The sequence below is a fragment of the Biomphalaria glabrata genome, chromosome 16 (assembly GCF_947242115.1).
Source record: "Biomphalaria glabrata chromosome 16, xgBioGlab47.1, whole genome shotgun sequence".
NCBI classification, from domain to species: domain Eukaryota; kingdom Metazoa; phylum Mollusca; class Gastropoda; family Planorbidae; genus Biomphalaria; species Biomphalaria glabrata.
Window position 1 is genome coordinate 27,364,255 of NC_074726.1, and position 22,445 is coordinate 27,386,699.

General features: G+C 33.9%; 1 protein-coding gene across 1 annotated transcript in view; it reads left to right on the top strand.

Moving 5' to 3' along the window:
• The window catches only part of LOC106066454 (alsin-like), a 48,986-nt gene that overhangs the window by 12,621 nt on the left and 13,920 nt on the right, over positions 1 to 22,445 (top strand). The window contains exons 8-28 of the mRNA XM_056013842.1: positions 384 to 512; positions 1,768 to 1,907; positions 2,926 to 3,050; positions 3,701 to 3,764; positions 4,649 to 4,820; positions 5,313 to 5,395; positions 5,811 to 5,983; positions 6,862 to 7,021; positions 7,998 to 8,123; positions 8,603 to 8,731; positions 9,556 to 9,626; positions 11,252 to 11,318; positions 12,552 to 12,748; positions 12,964 to 13,029; positions 13,833 to 13,925; positions 14,805 to 14,971; positions 16,711 to 16,820; positions 18,498 to 18,575; positions 18,787 to 18,938; positions 19,721 to 19,906; positions 20,897 to 21,017. Of these exons, the coding sequence (XP_055869817.1) occupies positions 384 to 512; positions 1,768 to 1,907; positions 2,926 to 3,050; positions 3,701 to 3,764; positions 4,649 to 4,820; positions 5,313 to 5,395; positions 5,811 to 5,983; positions 6,862 to 7,021; positions 7,998 to 8,123; positions 8,603 to 8,731; positions 9,556 to 9,626; positions 11,252 to 11,318; positions 12,552 to 12,748; positions 12,964 to 13,029; positions 13,833 to 13,925; positions 14,805 to 14,971; positions 16,711 to 16,820; positions 18,498 to 18,575; positions 18,787 to 18,938; positions 19,721 to 19,906; positions 20,897 to 21,017 (2,609 nt within the window). The remainder of the gene's footprint in view (positions 1 to 383; positions 513 to 1,767; positions 1,908 to 2,925; positions 3,051 to 3,700; positions 3,765 to 4,648; positions 4,821 to 5,312; positions 5,396 to 5,810; positions 5,984 to 6,861; positions 7,022 to 7,997; positions 8,124 to 8,602; positions 8,732 to 9,555; positions 9,627 to 11,251; positions 11,319 to 12,551; positions 12,749 to 12,963; positions 13,030 to 13,832; positions 13,926 to 14,804; positions 14,972 to 16,710; positions 16,821 to 18,497; positions 18,576 to 18,786; positions 18,939 to 19,720; positions 19,907 to 20,896; positions 21,018 to 22,445) is intronic.

Here is a 22,445-nt window from a genome sequence, read left to right on the forward strand (position 1 = left end):
ATTAAATGAATACCATAGGGACTTTATTTAATTGTACAAAAATAGTTTAAACTTCAGTTGTAATAATGTGGTTTTTGAATATCAGTTGTTGTGTGAAACTGATATTCACAGTTGTCTAATTGATATTTCTATTACAAATTAATTTACCGAATATAAGCTTAGGAGACAGAAGGGGCAGTAAAAAATAAGATTCTATTGCAAATAAACAATGAATTATAGATTTTACTTAATTTTTCAATTATTTATATTTCTGAATGCAATGAATAAAATTAGGATTGTTAATATAATTAGAAAAATCTGGAGTTGATAGCTTACTACATTAGTCTATGCCTTTGATGGTGAAGTAGTGTGTATATTAATTTTTTGGTCTTTGTTTAATTCAGAACTGTTGCCACAAAACAAGATTGTCACAGCAACAAATGTCTGGGTGTGGGGGAGCAACGACCAGGGACAGCTTGGCCTTGGGGACCAGTTGGAAAGGTCAACACCAGTACTAATAAAATTTCTAGCAGGTAAGACCAGGTTTCTGGCTATAATGATTTATTTCTTTAATCGAAACCAAACTATACATCTATAAATGTAGGGCTTTGTTTAGTTAGAAAATTATTTAGATTTAGTTTGAAGATTTAATCCATTACCCTTTAGCCCTAACAACACAGTGTGGCTATTAACCATTAGCCATTTCTGGGCACAGGATGTCTTAACAACAAGGGTTTTCTGTAAAGGCCAATTGGAAAACTGGTTCATAGCCCTGTAGGTAGAGGGACAGTGGTGGGATCATTGCTTTCTTGTAAATTCCTGCAAGCCACCTAATGTCAAACTGTTTTGATAGTCCATCCTTTTGGATCTGGTCAGCATAGAAGAGTGGCAGGTTTTACAGCCTAGGCTGTGCGCCAGCAATAGAGATTATGTCATGGAGTCTGGGATTAGCCTCTATAGCCACATGAGATATTGCAAGGGGAAAAGATCTTCTCTCCAGACATAAGACTAAGACGGCTTTATTTGATACTAATGGAAATTTGGTTGGGATTTCAAGGAAAAACATTCATATAAATGGAACATACACAACATAAAGAGTTCATTGAGCGATTAAAATGCGTTAGTATTCCAGAAGTTTTGCTATTCGGTCACCAGTTTTCATTTGCTTTTAAGTTTTACATTCATATTCTTATATTTGTCAAATCTAGGTAGTTTAAATACATCCATCCCAGTGGCGCTACAGTCCATTGAAGGGCGCCTGTCTTCTTCAGCACATCCTTCCATTCAGATCTCTCTAGAGTTTTTCATTTCCATGCCCAAACTCTAATTTGTTGTAGATCTGCCTCTACATTGTCAATCCACCTTTTTCCTGGTCTGCCTTTGGGTAGCCTGCCTTTAGGTTTTTACCAGTATACAATTATTGCTCCTCTGTTCTCTGACATTCTTTCACTGTGACCTGCCCAGCCAAAGTCTGTTTTTTTTTTAGTTCCATCACTATAGGTAGGTCTTATACAATTGGTATATGATGTTATAAAATAAAAAATAAAAATCTTAGACATTTATCTACAGGATTTTTGTGATTCATTCTTTGTTTTCAGCATTATCAATATAAATATAAAATTGTGGGTTTTTAAAGAATTTTAAAATATTAAATTTTGGGTTTGTAGGATTTTAATATAAAACATTGTGGGAAATCTTTCATTATTTTATATTGAAATTATGCTTTTTTTAAATGCTTGCTTAGACTTGTACAAGTTTTTTTCTATTTTAGTTAAATTTTATTGGCAGGTCGACAGGTCATTAAGCTAGCAGCAGGGGAGAGCCATAGTCTAGCTGTGACCTCTAACTCTCAAGTGTATTCATGGGGGTCTAACAGTTATGGGCAGATAGGTCAGCCTGACTCTGTATATGGGCCAACACGAGTTAAGGTAAAGCAGATATTTTCAATTTTTTTTTTCTCTGTGCCCTACTCTGTTCACTGGGATCTGGTGGGAATTTAAAGCAATTTACCCTGCCAGCACCATTTCCAATTAAAACACATAGTAAATATATCATGGGGATCAAAGATCATATTTTATCCTAAAAATTTTCAACACTATTTTCAACAAACAATTTATTTATATCCAAATTTAACTGATTGGTGACAGAGGGCAGTATGCCCCATAGGGACTTGCCTAGAGAGTAGTATGTAGAACGGGAATGTTTTTTTTTTTTTTGGTAAGCACTAGAAAAGGTACAATGGATAAATCTCAATAGCTAGGTCTGATGAACTTGTTACTATAGTTTTAAACCTCACCAATAATATTAGAATAGCAAGCATTTTTAATTGTAAAAAAAATATTTAATTGAAAAAGTGAATTACCTTTTTTTTAAATAAAAATGTATTTTTAAGCACAAAAGTTATTTACTCTTTTGCTTTGATCTGCTTTTATAAATTGAGATTTGTATATGAATATTTCTGACAGACAATTTTATATATCAAGATCTTTGTTTTCCTTCAGACAAATTTGATTTATAATATTTCTGATTTCATGCATTTCACATAGTTACTTACGGTATCACTCCTGGAAATTTGGAAACTGGAGGTGCAGTGGCTGAGTGATAAAGCACTTGGCTTCCATACTGGGGGTCCTGGGTTTGAATCCTGGTGAAGACTGGCATTTTTAATTTCGGGATCTGAATCCACACAGCTCTATTGGTTACCCAACATGAGTTAGGGAAAAGTAAATGTACATGACACCCTCGTTAACCATGGGCCACAGAAACAGATGACCAAGCCATATAGATTGCAAGGTCTGAAAGGGGAACTTTACTTTACTTTTTGGAATAATACTCCATGCTTCCATTTCTGTGTAAAAGGTCCAAACACAAACTGTATTTCTTAAGCATTATCAGCTGAATGTACAATGTATAATTGTTTCATTGGTTTTGAATTTGTTTTCAAAGCTTGTCAAGGGTTGTACTGTGTGGGATGTTGGAGCTGGTCAGTCTCATTCAGTCTTTCTTGGTGACTGCGCTGATGGCAGTGATAGCCCTCGACCAGTTGTGTTGTACTGTGGCAAACATCCAAGGTAGCTATAGTATATATTTTAAAAATAATACTGATTATATTATTAACTCTTTCTCTCCTAATCAACGATACCATGGTTGATTTTAATAATTCTACAGCCTAAAACAATATTATCATCAATGCTTAAAAAGTCAGTTATTTTGTTTTTATTCCTTCCTAAATGTTTTTAATTGTTTATATTTTAATCTTGAATAGTTTCCCTTTAGAAAAAAAATACAGATTAAATCTTAATTTTCAATGTGTTTTTACCAAAAATGATGTTTTTAAGTAGAGGGGGTTAAAAAAGGCTCTATTTTTCTATATTAATTTTTTATAGGGTGGTAACATGGGATAGTGACCTCAAGACAATTAATTTAAATGTTTTATATATGTTATATATTTAGTTTAGTGAAAATATAACAACTATCATAAAATAAATTTAGTGCAATTTCAGTTAAAATATTGGCCTAAATCTAGTTCTAAAGAGACTTTTCCACAGTTGTTAAGTTTATATTTTTAAATTCCATTATATAAAAATAAACATTTGAATCATATAAAAATTAGTTTAATTACTGTAAATCTACTCTAGGGCCAACCTGTATTATTATTAGTATTATTACAATAGTCTAGATGTGTCACAATTTCTTAATTTTACATTCTATTTGGTTTCAGTAAAGAGAAGCTTACAACAATGAAGAAAACAAACTCACCAGTGGCTCTGGGAGATATCAAACAGGTTCTGGTTTTCAAATTAAATTGTATTGTGTGTCCTGAATCAAATATAATTATTATTTAATGAGTTTTAATTATTCAGTGTTGATTTCAGATTTACATACCAAGTTTGGTAAGCAACACTTCCCTAACCTAGAAAACAAATCTAATCTGATAACTTGTATGGATAGAGTGTTCTGAAATTTTCTTTGGTCAGTTTCATAGAAGTTATTAGGCTTTGAAGATAGCTGTGCAGTGTTGAGGTAGTAGTTAAGGTTCCTCCCAGCTTCTATTTTCTAAGAGTATTTGTGGTATGCTTCTCAAGTATAATTATATTTCGCACAACGTAATTGTACATTTGGAAAAAAAAATTAACTCTTGTGGCAATCTATTAGACAACTTTTGTGTGTGTAAATCCCGTATGCATCTATGTGTAAGATCATCATCATCATCATCATCATCAAACTCCATTTGAGTGAGGGTTTGAGAGGCTCAAATCCTCTCTTGCAAAAGCTCTGGACAGAAACCCTGCTGTTTTCTTAGTGCATACATGTCACCAAACAGGTCATGAATTTTTGGTTTCCCAGACCTGTCAAGATGGAGATCAGCTAGTCTGTGGCAGTCAAAAGAATATGAGACATGGTTTCCTCTTCTTCCCCACAGCGGGGGCACTGTGAGTCAAAGTTAGGCCATAGCCGTGAGAAATATGAGCCATCAGAACAGTGGCCTATCCTGTACTGTGCTATAATAGCTTGCTCAGGCCTGGACAGTCTCCACCATGTGGAATTGTGGTGCCTCTTTCAGTTATTATTTGAGATGAAGTCAAAAATTATAAATACATTTAAAATGTTCATTTAAAATAAGATAAAAGGTGAATTATAGTCTAACAATAAAACAAATCATTTACAGCTGGGCTGGATCACCAAGGTTACAGCTGGAGGCAGCAGCTGTGCATGTAAAGTTATGAGCCCAGCGCTTCCGTACATGGAGCCTGTCTTTGATCTGGCAGCCTCAGAGAGAGCTTTCTACAACCAGCTGATCAAAACTTCTAATTTATTGTTGAGGCCACTTCAGAAATCTGGTAAGATCTTGATCATAATTATTATGTTGACTGATTTTATCTAGCACTTTCTAATGTAGTCTGGTATACATGGCATTTCATGATATTTGGGGCCAGAAAGAGGTTTTTAATTTTTATTGTTAAGTTACTTTAATAGCTAAGGAAAAATCTTTTTTTAAAATTTTAAATGTTCTGCAGATTCTAAATGTGAACAGCTGTTATTCAGATTATTCACTCTGAGTACACTGTTCACTGTTGGAAAGAATTCTATACTTGCCTATCAAATCTACACTGAGCTCAACTGTTTATGAATATCTTTTGCTAATAATATGATATTGTGTTAAGTTTGTTTGAAAGATTGTTTCTCTTGTCTTAGAGTGCTGAGGAGAAACACTTTGTCACTAAACTACAAATTTATTTCTTCTAATAAACAAAACTGTTTGATATTAAACATGAATTTGAATTGACAATTGCAAAATAGTTGTTTTTCTATTCACTCTGGGAACTTGACAGCTTTCTACACAGCCATGGATGTTTACCCTTACAAGTCTTCTTTACAGAATATGGTGTCTTCATTTGGATCTCTTACTAAGAAGGTACACAGCCTGACTTGTTAATTGGTACATATTGTTATGACTCAGCCTCGCACAGCCCCCATTGAAGGAGACATTAAGAGACTTAGGAAATCATGTTTTCATTATATAAGTTTTGCATTGGACCTAGAGTGTAAGCAAGATTTGGAATAGGAGTAATAGTTTGACAGTTATCTGTTTTATCTTTTCCAGTTTCTAATTAAACTAGTGTTATTGTCGACCATTTTCATTGAAGTTCATTTGTTACTTTTTTTTAGGACAATATAAATACATATATTTTATGCTAATTATGACTATAAATTTTTGATTTATTTTTGGTTTAACATTTGAGTGTACTGTTGTACTAGTGATCATGAATGGTATTTAGTTTAATTCTTGCTAATTCTAAATTGTTGATCTGTTCTATTGTTTTGGTTAGATTGGAGAGGGCATCACAGACCTGACGCTTTGTATACAGACTTGTAAACCGTTTGATCAGAGCCTGATGTCTGCTGGGCATGGTCAGTTTGTAGAGGCCTTCAGGCAGTACTCTTGTAAATTTTCTGACTTTTTAGCTGTTGGTGGTTTTGACTATTGCACCAGAGCAGGGAGGTAATTCTCATTTATTATATGTTTCCAGCTCATGCTGGCTTTTCAGAAGCATGATGTCCCTTTCAGTGCATCTGATTATGTAATAAACGTTACATAATGGGATCTCCATTTATAATTTCTAAAGGTCATTTTATTTTCTAACCAAAATAAAATCTATTTGTTCCTATTGGGTCACAATAAATAATAGTTTAATAATAGTTAATAATAATAATAATAATAGTTCTAAAATTATATTTTATGAACTTTATTTTTAATTTAATAAGTTATTATACAAACTATTTTTTTTTCAATTTGATATATATTATATTATTATAATTATAATAATTATTATGCTTGCCCTGGATGTGGCAAAATATGTAGGTCACAGCTGGGGCTGCGCAGCCATGGGAAATACTGCATTCCTCACTCATTTTCGGTCTTGAAGACAAGCCTTATTATTATATTATTACAATTATAATATGTTCAATTATAATTTATTATTATAATAACAATAATTTTACATTACTGTGCACTGCCCTTTGATTTCAAGCATTCTCTGACTTATCAAAACATTTTACATACCTTTTAGCTTCACTTTTAGTCAAGAAACAAGCTAAATCTGGATAATTGGTCTAATCCTTTTCCATGTGTATAATCTTTCTTTCTTTGTTTCATTTCTTACCTACCACTTTATGGCTGCCTGGTCGTGCGGTTTGCGCGCTGGACTGTCGTTCAGATTTATCGATGGTCCCGGGTTCAAACCCTGCCCGCTCCCATCCCCCGTCGTCCTGCGAGAGGTTTGGACTAGGAAGTAATTATCTTCAACTCTGAAGGAACATCCGAAACATGTAAAACAAACAAACAAAACAACTAAATCTGTTACAATCTTTATGTTGCAGTGAATTCTTTGAAAAGACTCAAGAGGCAATCAAAGATCTGTCTGAGGAGCAGGATAAAAATGTTGGCGCCAGCACTTTGTTCATGAGAGCTATGAGGTATCCGTTCTTTCGCCTGGCTGAGTACAGTCGCTTTTTGAACAAGATCTCTTCCTTGATTGAGGTAGATAGTTGAATTTAGTATACTTATCTAAGGACAACATTCAGTACGTTAGGTATACAGTTTATGTACTTTTGAACTGAAGGGCTGAGGTTTTGAATCCTGAGGAAGACTGATATTTAGAATTTCATCCAAAGCTAATGGGTTTATAGGGCAGATGATGTAAGGCCATCTATTTCTATGGCCTACTGTTAACGAGGGTGTCATGTGGCCAGCACAACGACCAAACGCCTTTACTTTTCCCCAACTAATGTCAGGTACCCATTAGAGCTGGGTGGACTCAGAGGTGCTGAAGATCCAGAAATTAAAAGTCCCAGTCCTCACCAGGATTCGAACCCCAGACCCCGGTTTGGAAGCCAAGTGCTTTACCACTTAGCCACCATGCCTCCAAATCTAATGGGTACTTGACATTAATTGGGGAAGAGTTGCTTGCTGTGCTACTGACCACAAGATACCGTTGTTAACCATGGACATTCCTGTCCACATTTCATATTCCCCACTTGCTCGTACATGTGCTCCTTCTTCCCTAGTGCCTTAGAGCATGAAAAGGGTTGCCTGAATCAGCCAGGAAAACCAATGACTAAGAATATTTAAAGTCTCTAATTAACATGCGCAACTAAATTGACTCATTGACATAATTATCTTCTTTTTTGTAGGAACATCTCTTATGTATAAAATATTCTTCATAGACTTGTGTGATACATAACTGACAATTGTGGTATGCACTCACATGTGTGGTATACACTAACTGATTTAGTTTACACTGACTGGTATAGTATTTACTGACTGTTATGGTATGCGTTGACTGTTGTGGTATGCACTGACTGTGTGGTATGCATTGACAGTTGTGGTATGCATTGATTGGTGTGGTATGCACTGACTGGTGTGGTATACACTGACTTGTGTGGTATGTACAGAATGGTGTGGTATGCAATAAGTTATGTGATATGCTATAGCTGGTATGTATCTATTCCTCTAGAAAAAAGAGACTAAAGATCAGATTCAGAATGTCATACTGGACTGGGATGCATTGAAAGTAAATTTCTCAGCAGAGCATAAATTAGCAGAAGCCACTAGAGTATTCTGGGAAACCTCTAAAATATCAGTAAGTAATCAATAAATTTAATATCAGGTTCCTTTCTTGGCTCACTAATGATTACTTACAAACTATTACTGTGGATCGATAGTAAACATTTATTGATAGCAAAAAAAATTTTTCTATGGGAATCCAGAACAACTTTATCCTTCATGAAATAACAAGTTTATTATTTTTATAAGAAACACTCCGTACTAGCAAACAAAGATCCGTTCTCTTCTACTTTATGATAAAAAACTGATTATTTATTTCTTTCCCTCATACAAGGAAAAGTCACATTCAAAAACCATCAAGTATATATTGTTCACATTCACACCTGGGGATATAAACAAAGGGATATAACTCTTTTAGTACCAAAATAGCAACAAAGAAATAACACATTCACTCTCGCCTTACCTGCCCCTGACATTGAACATCTCTTAAATCTAAATGTAACATTTGATCTCTTTATAACTATTCTGTTTCAAAATTTTCCCGTTCATCGCTAGGATACTTTTAAAACACCAAATAGAAGAGTTCTCAGAGAGAGTAAGACACACCCACTGACCTGGCCTGCCGGAGGTCGATTCATGAACCGCCTGTTTGTACTGTTCAATGATGGCTTACTTCATGTCCAGGTAAACTTAGTGCTTGTGGTCAAGGATTATTGAAAATATCATTTATCTGACCCATTATCATAACCTTTAAAATTACATTTTTATGTTTTTTCATTGGACTGGAATGAAATGTTTATATTTTCTTAAGGATAAATGTTTTTACCTAAAAGAAATCAGTTTTACAATGTATGTTTATATCAGTTTTAATATATTATATCAGGAAAAAACATTTTACAATATATGTTTCTATCAAGAATACCAATTTTCCAATGTATGTTTATACCCAAAAAATCAATTTTAAATCAATATTTGTTATGTTTAACCACTAGGTGGCTGAGTGTTAGTGGGCTGGGTATTTGAATCTAGGGGTCAGGAGTTCAAATCCTGGTGAAGACTGGAACTTGTAAGATCTGGACATTTTGGGCACCTCTGAGCACACCCATTTCTAATGTGTACCTGATATATGCTGGAGAGGTGTAAAGGTGGTTGGTCATTGCACTGGCCACAGGACACCCTAGTGAAATGTTGACCATAGAAACAGATAAGCTTTACATCGTCTGTACCAAGAGACCACAAGGTCTGAAGGCCTTGCCCCTTGACTATGTAGTTTACTAGGTTGTAATCCATCCGTCCATTCATCCCACTGGAGCTACAGCCCAAGGAAGGCTGTGGCCTGCTTTAACACATCCTTTCATTCAGATCTCTCCTGGGCCTTTCGTCTCCACGCCCTAACCCCAAGCTGCTTCAGATCTGCTTCCACATCGTCAATCCATCGCATTCAGGGTCTGGGAGATCAAAAACTCCACACGAGCTATGTTGTAATCACTTTTCAATATCTTTGTTAGGGTACAACCAATGCATTACTTCCTTTAGAGACGCTCTGGGTTGAGTCTGGTACATCAGAGGCTGAAAGTCCGTAAGTAGAATGTGCCTCAAACTAAATTCACAGTTCTTTTCTCAAACTGTTTCTTAACTCTTTCTTTCCGTAATTATTTTCCTCTTTTCGATTGTATTATTCATTTAGCTCATTTGTATTTGACTACCCTGTTATAATTAAACTTCAATAACTTTTGTGTTTGCTATCTGAAAATGTTTATATTTGGTATTGAATTATAGGAGAATGAATGCCCTTTTTTACACGACACAAATTAATGTTTATAAATCCGAAATCAATTTAGTTTAATGGAGTCAAATCAACGTTGGCATCTTCAATTAGGAGAGAAAGGGTTAAAAATGTATTGCTTTATTGTACAATATTTTTCATGAGCTGCCAAAAACTTTGTAAAGTTTATAGGAGTCTAGTGAGAAAATTCTAATCAAACTTTGTATTGTGCATTGCAGTCTAGTGAGAAAATTCTAATCAAACTTTGTATTGTGCATTGCAGTCTAGTGAGAAAATTCTAATCAAACTTTGTAATGTGCATTGCAGTCTAGTGAGAAAATTCTAATTAAACTTTGTATTGTGCATTGCAGTCTAGTGAGAAAATTCTAATCAAACTTTGTAATGTGCATTGCAGTCTAGTGAGAAAATTCTAATCAAACTTTGTATTGTGCATTGCAGTCTAGTGAAAAATTCTAATTAAACTTTTATAAGCTTAAAAAAAATTAAGTGAGACATTGTGATGAAACTGATAAGAACATTCTAATCAAACTATGCTTATCTTATAGAAGTCAAAAAAAAAAAATCCCCTTCCAGAGTTTGTGATCTATAGGGCAGATGGTGCTAAGGTCATCTGTTTCTATGGCCAATGGTTAACATGCAGGGGGTCATGTGGCCAGCACAATGACCAACAGCCTTTATTTTTCTCAACTTAGTACGTATCAAACTATCCAAAGATCATAGGAGTCTAAAGACACATTTCTACTAAACTTTAAAATTGCCCCTAGAAGTCAAGTGAAACATTCTAATCAAACTATGCTTTTCAAATAGAAGTCTAGTCAAACATTTTGAGAAAATTGTAATAATAATATGAATATAGGTATGCTATTTAGAAGTTTTGCAAAATGTTAAGTAGCACGAGTTAATTACAAGACATGCAGGTATCCTGCTCTGGCCGGATATCATATTTTATTATCCGACCATATCCGGCTCCAGCTGAATATAAATAAAAATATACCTGTTTAAATTGAAACAGCCACAGGCTTATTATGACAGTTATATAATTACTCATTAATCAGATACTACATTCAAATATCTTCTTGCTCACAAGAAGCATATAGAACTTAGAACTGAACTAACTAATTGTCTCACAAGAAGCATATAGAACTTAGAAATAAACTACCTAATTGTTGATTTTCTTTCAATGAACGGTTGACCTACAAACAGAATGATAATGTTTTGAGTCTGTTTTGAATATTTTTCTGTTTGTTTTGTCATTATTTTCTATTTAAATGCTTAAAAAAAATATTGAAAAATATTCTGGTCTTATCTTTTATATTTGGTTTACAACTGTCCCGTCTGGTTAGTTTGATAAAGTTTAACTTTTTGTGAACATGTTGGTATAGTTAGTCACTGATGATTGTTTCTCTGTTCTTCAACAGAAACACTGTCATTGTCATAGCTCCAGAAGAGAGATTTGAACTTCAGGTGACCACTCCAGCTCAGAAGGTCTGTTCATAAGTTGTTATTTTTACATGATTCAATAAAGCTGATTTTATTGTATTATAAATTATAATCATTATAAATTATAAAAAAAAAAAGCCTTTAAGTCAAAAGTACGTAATTGATTGGGAGAAAAAGTTTAAACTTGATCTTCACCTTGTAAGACACCCTCAATGTCTGGAAGTATATCAATATGAACTTCTTTACTTATCTGACTTGATTTTAACTTCTACTAATGGAGATCAAGATCAAATGTGGCCTAGGAGAAGACATTAGGTTTGTTATCAGATGCATTCACTGGAAGAAGGTAGCAGAATGATTATGCTGATAGATTCAAATCTTCATGTAAGAATTTTAACCAGGACTGTACCTAAGTCAATATTCAGTATTTATATATTGATTTATTAAACACCTTACAGACCAGTACAGCCGAGGATAGATGAAAGAAAGCCTAAATCCACCACTGGCAGACAACGGTTATGTCTGTGCTGGATGTGGTAAAATATGTCGATCGCAGCTGGGACTGCGTAGCCACAAGTACTGCACTCCTCCTTAATCTTCCGCTCGAAGACAACTTTTATTTAATGATTTGTTTTCAAATCAGTTTTAACATCACTGAAAACAATACTGAATCTTAGATTGACTAAACTAGATTACAATGAATACAGTAAGACAAATGTTTAAATATTTAGATTGTATTCAATGTTACTACCAGGAAAATGTTTATTTTAAGTTGATATGTACCACTATTTGTTTTGATGTTAGTGAAAAGTAAAAGTAAAGTTCCCCTTTCAGACCTTGTGGTCTATAGGGCAGATGATGTAAAGGTCATCTGTTTCTGTGGCCCATGGTCAACAAGGGTGTCACAATGGCCTTTACTTTTCCCCAACTAATGTCAGGTACCTATTATATCTGGGTGGACTCAAAGGCACCCTAAGATCCCAAAATAAAAAATCCCAGTCTTCACAAGGGTTTGAAACCGGGAGCTTCGGTTTCGGAAGCCAAGTGCTTTACTGCTCAGACACTGCACCTCATGGTTTTAGTAAAGATTATAAATTTAATCTCAACAATTCAATGTTATTTTTCAAGTTAGACTTTGCATTTCTATAGCAACAAAAACTGACACATAGTATTCAAAGTCCTTGTTCAACCCTCATTCTGAGAATTTCAGTGTAAAAAAAACAACTTAAAGATAGGTCCATCTTAAAATGAATACTTTATTAGAATGTATCAATGCAGGCAGAGTGGCTGATTGCCTTCAACTCAGCCATTAGTAAAGCCTTGACCTTGCACAAGCCCATGTCCAAGAGAAACAGCAGTGGGGAGCGTTTCACCCCGCCGTTGATCCGCAGTGCCAGCCACAAATTTACCAAACCAGGTATTTACAAAGATGCAAGTTATGAGGGAAGCTGGATATCTGGGAAAGTGCATGGCAGGTAATTTGTTTATTGATATAAGTTAATAATATTAACTAGCTTGTATTGATATTAATCTTATAATATCAAATAACTTGTTTTTAGACCAGCTTGATAATATTAACTGACTTTTGATATCAACTTGCCGATACTAATGACTTGTATATCAACTTAATAATATTGACTAGTTTGTTTCGATATCATATTTATCATGCCGAGTGACCTTTTCTTTTCAGTGGAGTGATGAAGTGGTCAGATGGTTCAATTTTTGAAGGTGAATTTAAGAAAGGTTTACTGCATGGGTGAGTTGACTCCCTTGATATAAGAAACTGATAAAATCATTCAGGTGCAAAATGATTAACTCTTTCTCTCCTAACTGACGATACCAGCTTTAATTTGATCCCATTAAAATTAAATTTTGGTTTTATTAACTTTAATTTGTGTCATATAAACAGTGCATTCTTCTATAATTATATACCTAATATAACATTTCCTGATTACATAAAAAAAAGTTTATAAAGTTTAATCACAACAGGGTAGTCATACAAATGAGCAAAATGAATAATTCCATCGGAACGTGGAGAAAAATATGGAGAGAAAGAGTTACACATGCCAGTGAAATACGTTTTGCAAAGTCAAGTAGGGCAATAGCTAAAAATATTTATAACAAAACTTGGGAACTTTTTTTTAATGCAACATGATAATGATAAGTTCTGCTAAAGTCCAGATAATGTCACAATGAGAGTGTACTTTAAAAACAAATTAAGTTCCCCTTTCAGGCCTTGCGATCTATGGAGCAGATAATATTAAGGTCATTTGTTTCTGTGGCCCACAGGGTATCATGTGGCCAGAACAACGACCGACCGCCTTTACTTTTCTCCAACTAATGTCAGGTACCCATTAGAGCTGGATGGTATCAGAGGCGCCCAAAGATCCCGAAATGGAAAATCCCAGTCTTCACCGGGATTTGAACCCGGGACCTCCAGTTCAGAAGCCAAGTCCTTTTCCGCTCAGCCCCAGCACCTCCTGAGTGTACTCTAGTGTAATAGTATAAGAATAAAATGTAATTTGGTTGTTTGTTTGTTTTTTTCTTGTCTGCTGCCAGTCCTGGTGTCTTCACTCTGGTCAAAAGCTCTGGTAAAGAAATTCAAAAAGGGCACTGGAAAGATGGGAAACTCAATGGCAAGGGCATTATCAGGTCAGTGACATTGTCAATAAAAATAGTATTTGTTTAAACAGCCCAGTCCAATTCAATTTGTTCCATCTATATTGTTGATGTTAAAAAAAAAATTACTTTAGCCAAAAAAAAAATATTTACCTGTAGGGCATTAAAATGGAAAGGTAATTTAAAGTTTGAAAGAATTTTTTTTTAAAAACACGCTATTAATAAAAGAGATTTTCATTTATGGCCAAAGAACTATAAATATCTTTTTGGTGTATACTGTGAACAGAAGATTATTATTTCAAAAGATTCCAACAAGGGAAATTAATCCTTCAGTATTCACATACATGGCTAAATATGTAGGGTTTGGTCCCCATAGATAATATTATAAACATTATTTCTCCTATCCCCATTTTCAGATCAAATTGAAACTTCAATCAAGTATTTATTTTACTTAACAAAACATGAATTAATTAAAAAATTAACTAATTAGTCAAATAATTACTGGTAATTATTTATTTTGGTGTATATTGAATAACGCTTATAATTTCTAAATTATTCAGTGATATAGTTGTAAGTGCAGTGTTCTTCCCTGAAATATGCTTTGTTTTTTTTATAAGGATTATTTAAATGTTTCTATGACTGAGATCTATATGATAGTATGTCTAATATCCAATTTCTCTTAGGGTTTTGTTTGTTCACTAAAAGCAATGATTTTTGCCTTCCTTGGATAAAATTTTTTTTGTAAAGATCAACCGGAATACTAGAGAGAACCTTCTTTGCCAGTGTCGAATTACATAAAATTTATGTCAAATAAGCCAAAATTATAGCTTTTCATTTGTATGGACTTTGTATAGAATTTTTCACAAATAGAATGAAAGTCATTGACGATAGAATTTCTTTTGTGTTCTACAGTTATGCCAATGGAGACTATTATGAAGGTTATTTCCAAGATGGCCAAAGGTTTGGTCACGGCATGCTACAGAGAGGGCGGCACAAGTCAAACTGCTCTTCTGTTTACATCGGGGAGTGGCTTAACAACCAGAAGGACGGTTACGGGGTACACGATGACATACTGAAAGGTAACCCAAAAGACTCAATTTCACTATTAAAGAAAAGTTGGTAACATTGTTTGAATAGCAGACTTTTGGCAAAGTTTTACTAAATTTCTATTGGTTGGAATTTTAAGAAGGTTTCTTCTTTGCTATATTTGATTTCATTCATCTTGATCTGTCCTTTTGTGTGATAAAACTTTGGTAGTAGTGTTCCAAGTATCCTTTTGTGTGATAAAACTTTGGTGGAGGTGTTGCAAGTATCCTTTTGACCTATTTACTTCATTCTTTGTGATTGCAAGGGTCTCATCAGGTTTATCTAATCCATCTTTTTTTTTAATGCTCATTTTGTAACTTCTATTAATGTTACTTTTAGAATAGTCATTTCTTCTTCTTCTTCTTCTAGCCAGCTTTTTGCTGCTGAGCTGTCAGCTCTTTTGCAGACTGTGCCAAGGAGAAATAGTGTGCTGTTTTCTTCAGCTGTTCAGCACTGCTGTACAGGGTGTTGGTTATGTTGGGCTAGAGTGGTAGTAGGGTCTGCCTAAAGTGAATTAGGAAGGGGCATTCAAAAAGGATATGGTTTACGGTTTCATAAGGGTGGGTGCAGTGTCTACAAAGGGGGGAGTTGTGTGGGATTTATTTTATTGAGATGGTAATTTAACAGAGGGGTGTGTCCTGTCCTTAGTTGGAAGATTGTAGATTGTTCTTTGCGGGGGAGGAAGTTAATACTGTCCAGTTTGTTAGGCATGTTCATTTCTTTGTACGTGGCTCTGCCTGTGTTTCCTGATGCCTATTGGTTGAGCTATTCCTCTTAGTGAAAAGGTCACTACAAGTCCCAACATCTAAGTGACATAACATTGCTAGAAATTTCCACTGCAAACAATGACTTTAAAGTGGGGATGCAACCTTTTTATGCACTGTTTTATTCATGAAAGTGATAATCTTTATTAAAACAACAACTTACATATTTAATAATAGAGTTATTAAAATTGAATGCAAAGTAAATCATAGCTTACATTGGTCCAGGGATTGGTCAATGTGCAGGCACAGAATACCATTGGACCTTGAATTTTCCACTTAAAAATTCAACTCTCCTCATTTTGACTCTATGCTTCTTGTGCTATTATTAGCAGTAGTAGTAACCATCCTTAGGTCAATGGGATGTGCAATTTGTTTTGCATTAGTTAAGAGAGATGTTCAGTAAGTGTAGATTTTTCTTTGGTTTTAATAGTTTTTTTCTTTCATGAGTTTCTCATCTTGAAGTCTCTCTGTTTGTTGCGGTCTTTATTACTATGTCTAGCTTTATTTTGGATAGCATTTGTTGTTTTTCCATATGCTAGGACAATCTCTAATTAGATCTCTAGCTCTTCAAGCAGGAAACTGGATGTTTGTATATGTCAAGAAACCCTTAACTAAATAAGATACAATAATGAATGGTGCATTGGTTAGTTTCTTCTCTTGAAGTTTTTGTGTTGTTGCTATTGTGTATTGTAGGTATATTAGGAAACATAGAGTTGAAAAAAATTGCTATTAAGTTTTTGGTTTAACATACATCTTGAACATCTTGTGAAAACAAAAAGACCTTCTCATGTGGAATTACAAGCACATGTAAACAGAAGAATTCTAACTGATACAGTGAATCACATTCATCATAAGTATGGACTACTAAGATAAATAGCTAGCAATGTTAATATCATGACTATTTTAAACTATTCATTTTTTCTTGATCATGTTTATTTTTTTTTCATTTCTACTAATCTACTTTACAGGAGAGAAATACATGGGCATGTGGGTTGAAAATTTTCGTCATGGCAGCGGTGTATTGGTCACACTGGATGGAATGTACTTTGAAGGCACATTTGTACAGAACAAACTTACTGTAAGCCCCCTTTTTTTTTTTTTTTTAGTGGCTCCCAAACTTCATGTAACTAAATACATTTGGAATTAATGTGAAATTGGTATAATATAAATGTAAGTTTCAACAAGTGGGATAGCTTTATTGATATATAAAGATTAAGATCACATTTCTAGTTCCATATGCTAGGACAAATTTGTACTAATACTCCTTCTTCCCTAGTACTATTAGAACATGAAATGGGTTGCATGAGTCAGCCAGGAAATCCATTGACTAGGTATAGTTTAAGTTATTTATTAACATGCATGACTAAATGCATGACGCGCAGGACTTAATCATCTTTTTTTTTGTTGTCTTTATATAATAAAATAAGAAGATAATATATATTTATTGCTTATATTCACATTAATGATTCATGAAGAAATTCTGATTTGATCACATTGATTTAAAACTTAATATATAAGCACAAAAGCAACACAGACATATACTACTTGCTTGCCATTTTGCTGTTTCTGATAAATCTTGAAAAATTACTTGGCAAGACAGAATAAGCAATGCTGAGAGACCAACTTGATCAGGACTCCCCCAGTACATTCACCACCCTCAAGTAAAATTGCCCTCAGAAATGCAACTAGCAATTGCCTCAAGTAGTCTAGGAAAACTGGTCACCTCGCCTCCACAGATGTTATCAAAAAAGGACATAGCTGTAGACAACACTATGTGGTAGCAAGACAAGGTAGCAATGATCTCAGCCATTAAAGAAAAGAGAGCCAAGTAGACAGCACTATGTGGTAGCAAGACAAGGTAGCAATGATCTCAGCCATCAAAGAAAAGAGAGCCAAGTAGACAACACTATGTGGTAGCAAGACAAGGTAGCAATGATCTCAGCCATCAAAGAAAAGAGAGCCAAGTAGACAACACTATGTGGTAGCAAGACAAGGTAGCAATGATCTCAGCCATCAAAAAAAAGAGAGCCAAGTAGACAGCACTATGTGGTAGCAAGACAAGGTAGCAATGATCTCAGCCATCAAAGAAAAGAGAGCCAAGTAGACAGCACTATGTGGTAGCAAGACAAGGTAGCAATGATCTCAGCCATCAAAGAAAAGAGAGCCAAGTAGACAGCACTATGTGGAGAGAAGTGGTAGCAAGACAAGGTAGCAAAGATCTCAGCCATCAAAGAAAAGAGAGCCAAGTGGTAGCAAGACAAGGTAGCAATGATCTCAGCCATCAAAGAAAAGAGAGCCAAGTGGTAGCAAGACAAGGTAGCAATGATCTCAGCCATCAAAGAAAAGAGACGCCAAACAGAAAAAGACTGGCTTCTCTGATGCAGAGGACAGGTGGAAATGCTTCTCCGAAGAAAAGCTTTAAGAGATAAGCCATAGTCATCTCGTGACTGAAGGCAGCCAATGATTCATTCCTAAATTTATTTATTTTTTGTACTCCAACAGTAGTTTTCATTCAGGAACTGTTATATGCCAATGATACACTTCATTTCTTGTAACATCATGTTTCTACTTTTATGTAGTTAATATCAAGCCAGCTAATGTTCTACTAAAAAATAAAGTCAGGGGAAAAAAAAAAAGAGTCCATATAATTTTTTTTTTATGTAGATTTCCAAAATCAAATATATCTAACAAATTTTAAAAATTAAATTGTTTGTTTCAAATTACGTAAAATATTGAACATATTTTTAATGCCCAGGGTTTTGGTGTGATGATATCTGATGATAACACTCTATATGAGGGAGACTTTGTTGGAACTACGTACTTATCAGGAAAGGTAAAGGTCTAATATTTACTCCTTTTTTTTTAGTTTGAATAATTTTATTGAAAAGGATTTCTTCAAAGTTACTTTTAGTCTTAGAAGATTGATTGAAGGACTGTTTCACTAAGAATAATTGAATGATTGTTTCTTTAAGATTGATTGAAAGATTGTTTCACTCACACTGTTAATTCCTGTGTATGTCACTCCCTCACGTCTCCCCACGCAGGGTGTCCTCACATTATCTACTGGGGACAAACTGGAAGGAAACTTCAGCGGTACCTTGAACGAAGGCCTGAAGTTCACTGGCACATTTAACAAGTCATCCTCCTCCTCTGACATTGAGAAGAGAAGCCAACAAGGGGGCAGCATTAAGTCCAAGTAAAGTTTAATATAAATCAAGTTTGTTTGTTTTTTAATTAAATTTTTTAAAATCTTTTTTTTTTTTAACAATTTTTCCCAAACCATGCATCGTAACCCTGATCTGGGGTGAAAATTTAACTCGTGATTGGTGTATGTAGTTGTATCTAATACCAGTTTGTAGATTCTATGCTATAAGTGAAGGTCATGACTTAAGAACAAATTCTTTATTTGAGCATCTTGTCTTTGGGTTTTATTCTCTTTGTTCCTTTGTTTGAAATTATTTTCTACTTCGTGGAGTTTCAAAAGCTTGAAGAGATTATAATGTTTTCAATATGATTGAATGCTTTTCAGTTCAAATAAATACAAAAGCATTGTATTGTGAGGTCCTGGCTGACTTGGTGGTTTCATTCCAGTTTCCACCCATCTATTGACCTTGCAAAAAAAAATCTAAAAGGCAAATAAACAGCTCAGTAGAATATGTGATAATCATTCTAAGAAAATGAGAATAAGAACATTTTGACTTAATTTTCTATACATATTTTCAACTTTCAACTTTTTTTCAATTTTCAATATTTAACATATTTCAACTTTCAACATATGTCAACTTTCAACATATTTTCAACTTTCAACATATTACACATTTTTTATTAAGACTCTCCTTCCTTTTTCTTCTACTGTTATATTTAAGGATAGTTAACAATGCTTCTGTGTTGACCACAATCTTCAAGCTTTGTATCTATTATCTTGAGACATAAAACGTATATTGTTGTTAACGAACCTTGTGAATTGACTTTGTCCAGGTATTTTGGCAGACTTTGTGTCTCGGCAGACAATAAATGGGAGGATATTTTCTCCCACTGCTGGGCCATCCTTGGTCAGAGCCTGGTCAACTCTGCCAAAAGTCGGACTGACACTGAGAAGGCCTGGGAGCTGGTTGCTGTCATGGTGACCACTGGAAGGAACAGTTTGAAATCATTGTCTGGCATGTGAGTACATGTACATTACATAGAAAGAATAAAGACGCTAGAGTAGATAAATACACTATGTGTGAACTTAATAATAGTGGAAGAATACATAGGTTATAGTAAATAAATAATAATAATATACTAAATTGCTGGACAGAACACTACAGCCTGCTATTTGGTGACAAAAGGCATGTGTCGGAGGAATCGCTGACAAATGTTCCTCAAAAAATTATGAGAGAGGAGCTCAACGACTCACCGACATTTGAGGAAGTTTCATAAATCAGCAATTCATAAACACAAAGCACCTGGCTCTGTTGGACTTCCGGCAGAAATATTTGGAATAGATAAATTCACTAATTGTAAACTTTATTTTAGTGTTAGAATAAAGTGTTAGAATGTAGGGTGGATACATTTGTCAACTTTATTATAGTGGAAGAATACAAAGGTTTGAATAGATGAATGCATTCTATGTAAACTTTATTATAATTGAAGATACATTTGTCTAGAATAACTAAATGCATTATTGTAAACTTTATTTTAGCTTAGAGTATTGGTAGATAAATAGGAAAAGTTTTATTTTAGTGCTGAGGACCAAGGGAGACAGAAAAAACAAAAGACTTAAAAATGTGATTAATATATATATATATAAATTTATTCAAATTTTATATAATTCAAATTAATATTAATTTTGTCATTGCATTTTCTTTCTTTGTTTGGCGGGTGTTCATAGATTGCTTGAGCTGGTATTAATTTAGTTCTCACTACACTCAATACTAGTTTTTAATAAATTATAAGATAATTAATAGGCTTATAAAATTAATTTTGAACAATTTGATATTTCAAATTAAAAAAAAATATATTTGTGTACGAGTTTGTTTCTGGTTTAATAGCTCATGCAGTTGTCTTCTATGCCTTCACTCTTTGTTTGAATCAGATAAATGTGATGCGTTTGAGATTTTAAGATGTTAAAACAAAGCTACTTGTTTATTTTCTCCCCGTGTGATTTCCTAGTTCTCCCACCAAGTTGAAAGTCCAACAGAATACACTGGAAGAGTTGGCCAAGATCCCAGCTCATGGTGCAGACAAGTGTACAGTGGAGGTTGTCCAGGAGATCTCAGCATACCTCACCAAGGTACTTAACTCTTTCTCTCCATAATTATTTTTCCATGTTTTGAGGGAATTCTTCATTTTGCTCATTACTATTTCCCAACCATGCTATGATGAAGGTTCAATAACTTTTTCGTTTGTTATCAGAAAATGTTTTATTTGGTCTAGAATTAAAGGGGGAATACATGCTCTTTTTATATAACACAAAGTCAAGTTTATAAAATCTAACATTAATTTAATTTAATGAGGTCAAATCAGTGATGGAATCGTAAATTAGGAGAGAAAGAGTTAAGTCCGGTGTAACTTATCTTATCTTATATAATACAGACGTTACTTCAAAAAAGAAGATGATTACGTCCTACGCGTCATGCATTTAATCATGCATATTAACCAATGACTTTGTCTTGTGTTAGATATGATGTGAATTACTGCACTCTTCCTTAACTCTTTCTCTCCTTATAGATGATGCCAATGTTAATTTGACCCCCAATAAACTAAATTGATTTTTGGATTTATAAACTCTAATTTGTGTTGTGTAAAAAGAGCAGGCATTCTCCTATAATTCAATAACAAATATAACATTTTCTGATAACAAAAAAAAGTTATTGAAGATTAATCAGGATAGTGAAATACAAATGAGCAAAACGAATAAAACTATCAGAGCGAGGAAAATAATTACGGAGAGAAAGAGTTAATGCTTACATTCAAAGACAATTTCTTGTTACCTATATTGTAGATGGGTTTATTTTGATTGGGAAACATAGCGTTCACTTAATTATTGGACTTAGTAGTTTTGGATCCAGTTGAGGACATTCGATGGTAAAAAGTTTGTACACCCATTCTCAGATCAAGTTGAAACTTCACACAATTAATCATTGGCTTAGACAAGACATGAATCAATAACAAAAAAGTAACCAATTATTCAATTAATTGCTGGTAATTAATTATTTTGTTTGATACCAACAAGGGAAAATAATACTTCAGTGTTCACAGATATGGTTAAATTTGTTGGGGTTTAGTCCCCTTAAATAATTGTTAACGCTAATTCTCGGATCAACTTGATACCTTAAACAATTATTTATTGTACCTAACAAAATATGAATCAATAAACACAAATGCTCAAGTAGTCAATTAATTGTTGGTAATTAATTATTTTGTTTGATTTCAAATAATGGAAATAACTTTTACATTATTGATAGATATTTTTAAAGTGTGGAGTTCTTCCTCTTTAGATAATCTTTTTCTTTAAAAAAAAAAAAGATTTTTAAATGTATTGCTTCTTGATTTATTGATTGTATTAAACTTCTTGATATGTAAACAGCAGTGCTGAACTTATTTCTTTGAAATGTTGTGGTGAAAATCATAGACGTCTGCTGTGTGTGAGATTCTTCAAGCATTAAAAGCACAGTGTTAAATATTTGCAACAATGTTATCAAATATTTCAGACATTTCA